Genomic DNA, 10,237 nt, shown 5'->3' with positions numbered 1-10,237 from the left:
GTGTCCCCTGCATCGGCAGGCGGACTCTCAACCACTGCGCCACCAGGGAAGCCCTAAATGGTTTTTTTGACAGCAAATATTGACAGGATCCAGAGCAGCCTGTGAACGTGTCAAGTATCCAATCATTAATGTACACCTAAGGGAGTGTCAGAGGATTGCTTTGTAACTGATTAGAGACGATTCATTAATATAATTGTAGGGCGGTGATATTTGAGTGACAAATTATAGGCTAAATTAGAACCATAAGAAAAATTCCTTGTAACTTGAATTTCATAGAAATGTGTAGACCTATAGCTCTCTGTTTTTGTTCCATCAGCCAGAGGATTGGTGTCATATTCTTGTCTCTCTCACTGACTTGCTGTTTGAACACAAACAAAATACTTTCTCAATGACTCGATTTTTCCATCTGCAAATTGAACATGGTATTCACTACTCAAAATGGGTTTGGAATATGAGCTACGTTTTTATGAAAGAATAAACAAACAGAAATCAATGACCTGGAGTTGATATGAGGTTGGACTTCCTTCTCTATATAGATTCTGTATAAGTGTAAAGGAAGCAGGCTTTTGTTTTTTCCTTTTTAACACCTTCCCTTGCTTTTATTCCCTCCTTGAGATTTATTCATCTTAGATATTTCTAAATATGCCCCTGACGTAGCAGACCCAGTGCATCACTTTCCCAAGCTATACATACTTTGTTACATCCTCAAAGTTGGAATGGAAAAAATCTACTAGATCATCTTTTGCCAGAACAGGATACAGTTCCCTGATAATAGACCTATCTGATGTGAAATGAATACTACACTTGATCTCACCAGGTGAAGAAAAGCCGAAAGAATTCCCTGTAAGTTAATTCCACTAGTCCCTTAATTATTTGTATTGTTCTCTTGCTTGGCTCCAGGCTTTGAGCCCGAGAATTCTGGAAACAGTATTCCCTCCACAGCCACTCCTGTGTGACTTACAGTGCAATGGCATCTTTCCCCAGTGGGCTGGATTCTGTAGCTGCTAGCCACTGGATACTGACAATCCCACTCCACTTTGCTTTCCAGAGCCCTTGTTCTCTTATCTCCCCCTCCCTTTTCGTCCCCACTCCGTCTCTCCTTTTAGCGCTCAGGCTTTTGGAGTTTCCTGCCATTGCATATTTGTTTCAGATGACTCCCCACGGGTTCTATCTTTAGTTTTCCAAGGTCTCCAACAGCACCTGCCAGAATCTATAGCCTCCCCCATGGCTTTCTCCCAGCCGCTGGAAGAGGAGCCCCTATAGGGTTGCATTTTACAATATTTCTTTCTGTGCTTTCCTATTCTTACAGTCCTAGTCCTTCTCTGAATGGAGCAGGATATGACATTTTGAGATTTCTAGCATCTTCACAGAAGACTCTCAGAAAGAGGGGTGTTTTCCCAATAGCTAATTTTAAAAGATTTCTTATTTGATATATTAGCCTAAATTAGGAAGACAGACAGACAGACAGACAGACAGACACACACACACACACACACACACACACACACACACACCAACTAAAATATATCCAACCCGTTTTAAAATAAAGCTCTGTATCGCTAGAATGCATGACTTCTTTGTCTTTAGGGATTCTTGAAATGTGAAATAGATTCAGAACACACAGAACTTTCCCACTCAATACAGTTTTGAGAAACTCCCACTCAGCCACTGTTTTTCACCCATGATGTTTCATACTGAAAGGTTGTTGTGTTTTTTTTCCCCTCTGTTCTCAACACTTTTTGTTCTCTTCAATAATTTTCTGAGTGACTCAACTGTCGTCTTGTCATCCAGGGGAAAGTAGATTTCAATAATGTATCGTACAGCTATTAAGAGAATGTCTACAATCGGTTGAAGGCAGGTTATATTTCTGAAGTACTTGTGAATGTCAGCCTCAAAAAATGACATCCCTTAGTCAGTATATGTCACCAATATGGAGCCCTGGCAGAGCAGCAAAGATCACCAGCTGGAGGTAGCTCTAGAGTCAAACTGCTACATTTCAAGTTCTGGCTACACTTCAAAGAAACCAGCAGTGGAAATCATAAACACTGTGTTATAGTGGTTTACCTAAGAAAGAAACAGTAGATCCAAGGTCAAAGGAAAAACATGTGACAAATGAAAGTTCATATTTTATCTTTCGCATTTAAATGCAATAGTAAAGGAAGGTATGTATCATCATTATTATTATTAGCTTTTTTTATTTTTTTGCGGTACGCGAGCCTCTCACTGTTGCGGCCTCTCCCGTTGCGGAGCACAGGCTCAGCGGCCATGGCTCACAGGCCCAGCCGCTCCGCGGCATGTGGGATCCTCCCGGACCGGGGCACGAACTCGTGTCCCCTGCATCGGCAGGCGGACTCTCAACCACTGCGCCTCCAGGGAAGCCCCTATTATTTGCTTTAATAAATGTATTTGATTAACTGACCAGCCATGGGTGGTTTTAGTCTGTTCCTTTGTACGAAGGATTGTCACATACCTGAAATCTTTTATAAACTGGAAGTCCTAGATGGAATTAGAGTCCCTAACACCTGTCTGTAAATATTTTTGTCGGGCTCTTTTCTTCCACGGAGCCCTTATGCCCTGAGCAATGGAGAGTGGAAGAGCAATGGTAACGGGTGGGGAAGGGAAAGAAGTACTAAAACTCAGGGCATCAAGATATTCTGTTCTACACATGGATTGGGTGACAGTGGAAACTTCCCGTGGTAGGAAGCCATACACTAACTAATGATGCAAGGCTCATATAATCATTCCTCTAAAATGTATGATAAAGGAGTTAGTTTTAGTTTCACGAGCAGCTTGATTAAGTCAATTAAGCAGAGAGGTGGGATTCAGTGGCCATGGTCATTTGTATTTCAAGACCATGTTTGTTACTGAGTCACTTTACTTTGTACTTTTCACTCCTAGCCAACTTACATTTAAGATGACTTTAATCAGGGTAAGCTATTAGCTGCTTCTGCTGAAATGCTGGCACCGTTTCTGAATGTCGGTTGAGGGCTTTAAAAGGGAGGACCCAACATCCATAAAATGGTAATTGTCCTTCAAGTAGCCTTGGTAGTTATGATTACACCCACTCCTCCATCTTCACTCTCGGTGCCAGGCTGGAGATGGTAAGTAGTAAGACTAGTCACTGTTGCAGAATGGTTCCAAACGTGGGCTTTGGGATCAGGCAATTCGGGTTCAGTTCCTGACTCTCCTACTCACAGGCTGTGTGATCCTGGGTGAGTTTTTTTGCTTCTCCAAACCTTTCATTATAATCCATGGAAATCCCATTGCACTCTGCCAAGTACATAGTAAACCCTGAAGAAACTGACTATTATTATCCTCCTAATAATAAACCTTAGAAGTTATTCTCAAGAAGTTCATGGACTATTAGAAGCTGGACAGAAGCTTACAGGTCATTTAATGCAGCATCCCCGCCCCCTGCCCGTTGCAGCTCATGAGGACCGGGGGTGAAGTCACGGAGCAGAGCTATGACTAGGGCACAGGACTCTTTTCCGTTCAACCATGAAACTCTCAGATCTCACGGGAGAGGACAAATAACACTCAGCTTACTTTGATCAATGGTGAAGAGAAAGGGCCAGTGACGACTCAGAGGACATTGGCTCTGGGTGGGCTGAGGCCCTGGGGAGGCCCATGGCAGTTGCCAAAGGGGGTGTGTTCAGGAAGAAGGGGAAGGACAGGCAGGTGCTGCCAGTGGTCAGTGTCACTTGGTCTCATTAGACTTACCAAACAGATCACTGATGGGATTAGATTTCCCGGCAGCTCTAGCTTTCCCCACCACCTGTCATGTCAAATTCTTTCATCTGAAAGGATCAGACCCACTGTGCCTAGTGTGCTGATGTTACCTTGGTTGCAACTCCATTCCCAATCAACAGTGGGGTTTAACAAGCAGCCTACAGAGCACAGAACTGGGGTCAGCAAACTACGGCCCATGGGCCACATCCAACCTGCCACCTGTTTTTGTAAATAAACTTTTCATTGGCACACAGCCACACCCATTCATGTATGTATTGCCTATGGCTGCTTTTGTGCTGTAACAGTAGAGCTGAATAGTGCAGCAGAGGCCCAGTGATCTGTAAATCTTAAAGTATTGATTACTATCTGGTCCTTTACAGAAAAGGTGGGCCAACGTCTGGTCTAGAGCCTTATCAGCTGCTTAGGAGACAAAGGCCCTCTGCAGACTATGGAAGAATCAGCTGACTCCTTCAGGATGTTTTTATGTCCCTGCGATAAATGAGATTTCACTAATACAACTGAAAAGTAACGCAGACTTAGATAGAATCCCCTTACAATTCAAAGGCCATCTCTTCTTCAGTGTGGATGTGAAAGACAACTGTCCATCTCCTCTGAGGGTGGGTCTGATTCTGGCCTCCCGCTTATTCTGGGGCAGGGAGGAGATGGAAGCAGCTGAAGAGAAAACAAGGCCATTCCATGCATTACTTGGATAATTAGAAGAGCCATCTCTTAAGGACTTTGTGTGCTATAAACTAGGCACTTGCCATACATTATTTTGTGTATTCATTATAACAATCCTGTTAAGTAGTATGAATGTCCACATTTTACAGAAGGGTAAACTAAGGGTGAACTGAGGTCACAGAGTTAGTGAGTGGCCAGGTAGAGATTTATAACCATTTGGCTCCATGTTGTCTGGTGTACATAGGTGCAGTAATTCAACTACCTATGCCTGACTGTTAGAAATATGGTTGACAGAGGCTTAAGTTTGCTCAATCCAAACAAAATAGAGATCTAAGTCATTACTTCTAGAAGTTTGCACTGCAAAATACTATCCTACAAGATACTCATTTAAAAGGTCCAATATGTTTAGAAAACATTGTATACATCACCACCTTCTTGGAAATATATGAAGCCATTAGCAAGTTATAGACTCTGAGAAATCCTGCAGTAAAGATCCTATTCAACTTTGCTTAATGTTGTGTTCCCAAACACTTTAGCATGGAACCCTTTAGCTAACAACATCCCATAAAACTGCTATTCCAGGAGACGCACTTTGGGAACTGTTGAACTACATGATTATGATGATGATGATTGATGATAATGGCTAATATTTATTGAGCAATTACAATGAGCCAGGAACTGGCCTAACCACTTACAAGTATTGATTCATTTAACCCTCGCAGGAACCCTATGAGCTCACGTTATTAATTCCCCACTTGACAGATGAGGAAACTGAGACACAAAGAGGATAAAACAACTTGCCCAAAGTCGCATAGCTAGTGAGTCCTGGAGACCATGAGCTCGTCAAACTCAAGGATCAGGTTTCAGTTCATCTTTGCATAGCCAACACTTAGTATGGTGCCTGGAACAAAGTATGCACCCAGAATGTGACAGTTGAACTGAATTGGAAATGAGATCCTAATAAAAAGAAGTGACTAGAGTGTGTAGAATGGAACATTTAAGATCTTTAGTACTTATGCAACGAGGGCACTCCTTCATCAGCTGGGGTTTCTATTTGTTCCACACAAGACCATAGCCTAGGTAATGTTCCTACTACAAAGCATTTTGTATAGAGTAATCATTTTCATATTTTATTTAATAGACCCTACATTTAATGCAGAAATGATAGGAAAATATCAGATAGCGCATATCCTATTTAGCCACAAGAAATAGTATTTCATTTGAAGGTGCATTAAATTAGGCTTTCTGTCTGGCATAAAATATATTGAGAGAGGCAATACCACATCCATAAGGAAGCACTGCCTTTGTTGGTAGAGTAGATGGATTTTTTTAAAAATGCAGTATAATAACAGCTATTGAGAACAGTCAATAGCAGCTTTTTAAATATTAAAGACCTAAAAATATATCAAGGTCAAAATTAATAGGTAAAATACCGGTGAATTTTCAGTGTAGATTTGAGGGAGGCCAGGAAGCACTAAGGAAGAAAAATCAACACACTTTCAGCTATAAAAGGAAGAGAATAAAAGGCAGCCTGAGAGACTATGTTTTTGTGTCCTGCAAAATAGAAAGGAAATTTTAAGTTTAGCACTTTGACAGCTTCAAATGCAGTGATTAAATGGTATTATTTTTTGTCACTTTAACACAGAGCATTCCGGAATGATAAGTATTATAGTAACAATGTGACCCTTAATGAGGGCTTACTGTGCTGTTTTAAGCATCTTATACGTGTAGCCCTAGGAGGGGTGAGTACTGTCCCCATTTTACAGATGTGGAAACAGAGGCAGAGAAGTAAAGTAGTTTTCCCCGTGATCCCACACCAGTACAAAATGGATTAAGGATTCAAACTCCACTAATCTGGCTTCACAGCCCATGCCACTAACAGCTGTACACATTGGGTAAAAGAGAAGGTTCAAAGGCTCAAGGATGCTCACAGGCCTGGGAGGCAAAATGAATTCTACTACCAATGTCAGGGTACGTACATCAGAAACTCACTAGGTGGACATCAGAGGGCCAAACATGGCAATGCAGAGTTGAATCCTTGCCAATAGGCCCTTCCTTGGTGGTTTGTTCTGTGACAGGTTTCCAGAGGTTGTTATATATCTTACCAGTTAAGAACCCCATCCATTTGAGGCTATGCATTAGTCATGACGGGTAAAGATACGTCCCTCCACCCACTTCCACCACCCGTGCGTGCTAGGATTCCTCACACCACAATCTGACCACATGCATGTCCCTTCAAAATACAGTCGCTTATGAGTAGGTGTATGTATGATGGTGCATCAGACCCCAAGTATTCAGAAACTACCATATGCTGTGCAGTATTCAGGAAAGCCCAGGGAAAAAAGTTTTAAAGTTGCTTTAGAGAAAGTACAAAAGGCTCCATCTTGATGGAAAGGAAAGATGGAATTTTACGATAAAGCATTGTGCCCACCATCTCAGTATGGGAGCCACTTGAGAGTTAAACACTAAGCTCTTAAGAGAAATAACAAATTTAGTATTGAGTCAAAACAAATACTAAAATTTTCTCCATAATTGTATTTGTGTTCCAAAATGCCTGCTTCCCCCTCCCCTTATTGTGGGTAACACGTAAGTCAGATGAAACAACCAAAGAATTTGTTTGTTGAGAGGGCATGAGGAGACGTAATAGCATACGGACCTTAAAAGATAAATACCCAAGCCTTGGGAAGAACACTTGACAAGAAAAGGATGTTATTTAAAGAAAGATGTATTCTAAACAGATGAGTCAACAAACTCAATTGGATATAAAAATGGAAATTGAATTGTTAAATTCCGATCGATGAGCATATCAAAAACTTACACATCAAAAAGCATATCAAAAAACATACACACTGCATTTTTGTAGAAGACCATTTAATTCTCATTTATAAACTTTGACTCCCTTACAAAAATAGCTTCTCCCTTCTCAGTTATACATTACCAGCCTTATATCCTTCCTTAATTGTACCTTACACGAGTCTTCCTTTTCTTTTTGAAGTGAATCATCGGGGTGAACAGTCACAAAAAGTCTGATTTATTAAGCAAACAGACTGGAAGTTGCTGATGTTAAAACACAAATATGTCTACTTACCTGGATGGCTCTGACATTGGAAACTGGCTGTTTCGACATATCGACAAGGTCTTATCCCTAAAAAAACAGGTAAGAAACTGTTAGAGGTGGCGGCATTCAGATTCTCAATCGTGATAAATTTGAATTTAACTCATGATTCAACTGGGCAGTCACCCCTTTCACTGGCCATATATTCTTTCAGTCTCAGTTTCCGGTTACTTAGAGACTCTCCTTCCTAATGCCTCAGGGAGAGGGAACACTAGAGCGCTGGATAAATCATTCAGGAGGAGAAATGCTGAGATGCCTCTCCCCTGATGCTCATGATAGGCAATCAGAAACTTGAAAGGCGCTATCATCTCCTTCCCTGCCCTCTTGCCCCCCTGCCAAGAACAGCAAAGCAAAGAGGTTGTGGGAATAAAACACCTTTGTTTGGGGCCTCAGAAGCTTTCTGCTTGAAACTGAACTTTTGATCTGAACCGAGTTGTTGCCAGGGCTGCACGTCAGTCCATCGGGACCGCCTCGCCTCCGTCAAACACCCAAAGAGAAATGGCCCGTATCGCATTCTTACTATTGCGATGCTCCCTGCTCGCTGTGCTCGTGTCTGTTCTGCACAGAGACCTGGGGGACATGGGCCGCGTCTCCCTGCTCTGTGCGTCCAGAGCCTGGGCTCTGTAAACCAGGCAACCAGGCAGCTGGCAGGCAAGCCTCGCCTCTGTCTTCTTTTCTTTTAACGAATCAGTCTCAGAAGGCAAATAGGACTTATGTGACCATGTCAGATCCGTAAGAGGTAGCAGTGCTTCCTTCCCAAAGGAACTTTGCTTTCTTTCAGTTCGTGAGACCTGACTTAGAGCCCAGGGACTAGTGGCCGAGGTTTACTGGGGCTCAGGGAGCAGGGAACAGCCCAGCTCTGTACAAGTGATGTTATAGCTAGGTCTATTATATGTCGACAGGACGGAGTGAAAAAGTTTGAAATTCAGTGAATTAAAAACACGCTGCTTTTTAAACCCAAATGATAAACTGGGTTGACTAGAGTTTCCTCAGTTGACTGGTGTAAGTGTGTGGGCTCACTGGTGAGTCAGTGAACACCGAGAGCCGTGTTGGCATTTGTTGCACGTCCGGTGTCCTCTGGACTACGTCAGTCAACATCTCTAGGCCCATTTCCTCTTCCTTAAATTTCACCTGCTTCACAGGTTGTGGTACGAATCAAAATGACATAAGGAAAATGCCTTGAAAACTGTAAAGCATGGTGCAAATATGTATTGTTTTATTGCCATTGCCCTTAGCTGGAGACTTTTTAGTTCTATACTGGTCTACAGCTCTAAGTACAGAGTAAAAACTGCTGTAGTGATGCCCCACACACTTTAGAGATAAAATTTACGATCTGAGAACTCTGAAAAACTTGCTTTTTTTTCTTTCTGAGGTCTTCAAAGTCTTAGGCTCTATTATACGAAGTTAAACAATTACATAATTTTTTTAAATTTTAATTAGTATACTCAACTATATAGTCCTTGGAGTCACATACATGAAAACAATGGGATTTTTTTTTTTTTTTACAGTTTCACCTGCATGTTTTGGTAATATACAGATACAGCCTTCATGCATAAGGGTCTAGGTAGAAGTATTTTCAATATGGTTAAAAAAATAGGGACTTCCCTGGTGGCGCAGTGGTTAAGAATCCGCCTGCCAATGCAGGGGACACGGGTTCAAGCCCTGGTCCGGGAAGATCCCACATGCCGCAGAGCAGCTAAGCCCGTGCGCCACAGCTACTGAGCCTGCGCTCTAGAGCCCACGAGCCACAACTTCTGAGCCCGAGTGCCACAACTACTGAAGCCCAGGCACCTGGAGCCCGTGCTCGGCAACAAGAGAAGCCTGCGCACCGCAACGAAGAGTAGCCCCCGCTCACCACAACTAGTGAAAGCCCGAGCACAGCAACGAAGACCCAAAGCAGCCAAAAATAAATAAATTTATTAAAAAATAAATAAATTTTTTTTTATGGTTAAAAAGTTAAAAAGCAATAACAAGTTGAACAATTAGGAATCCATTTTTTCTCTATGATATGTTTCAGATAGGTTGCTGTCTTTCCTGCAGTGTCAAAAAGCCAATGAAGGATTTTTAATTTTTGGATCTAGGACACACAGCTCAATTTCAAAAGGAAAAGCTTGGTAATTTAATTTTTAATGTTTCTATTCCTCAAAAGCTATTAGAAGACATGCAAAGCAATAATTCTCACAGGACTTTAAATATCTCATCGTATAGCATTCTCTGTACATGTACAATTAAAGTTTAACTAATATCACTTGGGAACTTTAAAAAATTTATTGTATGTCAATTTGAAATGTGGGGATTAGGAATTTCTTTATGTTATTACAATAGCAAGTTGAAATGTGGGAAAAAATCAGGCAGTGAATGATTGTGTTATTTATACCGCATTGACTTTTTTTTTAATTAGGCTGATTTTGTTTTTTCGCTAAAGTCCTGGATTGCTTTGTATTTTGTGGACCTCTCAGCCTAGCGGATGGATATTCCTTGGGCCTTGTATAGCATTGGTATAATCTCATTTGCATACAAATTCCTTCTTAACATATACGTCAGTCTGCGAGACAGACACCTCTAGAAAGTTGGTCAGATCCCAGCTCTCATTCCTTGCAAACGGGCTAGATAACGTTTGTGTAAATCATTTCTACAGCCGTTCCCGCTGTCCTCATTATTCTCAGAGAAATCAGGGCAAAGCACACTGATGAATAAAAATAGACAGTGTAC

General features: G+C 41.6%; 1 protein-coding gene across 1 annotated transcript in view; it reads right to left on the bottom strand.

Moving 5' to 3' along the window:
• Positions 1–10,237, bottom strand: part of SMPX (small muscle protein X-linked) — a 52,401-nt gene that overhangs the window by 40,561 nt on the left and 1,603 nt on the right. Inside the window, exon 2 of the mRNA XM_024739463.1 lies at positions 7,499–7,555. Coding sequence (XP_024595231.1) covers positions 7,499–7,537 — 39 coding nt within the window. The 5' untranslated portion in view covers positions 7,538–7,555. The remainder of the gene's footprint in view (positions 1–7,498; positions 7,556–10,237) is intronic.

Source organism: Neophocaena asiaeorientalis, unplaced genomic scaffold (assembly GCF_003031525.2).
Source record: "Neophocaena asiaeorientalis asiaeorientalis breed wild unplaced genomic scaffold, Neophocaena_asiaeorientalis_V1.1 scaffold194, whole genome shotgun sequence".
Taxonomy (NCBI): Eukaryota; Metazoa; Chordata; class Mammalia; order Artiodactyla; family Phocoenidae; genus Neophocaena; species Neophocaena asiaeorientalis.
This window is presented reverse-complemented; position numbering and strand designations above follow the sequence as displayed.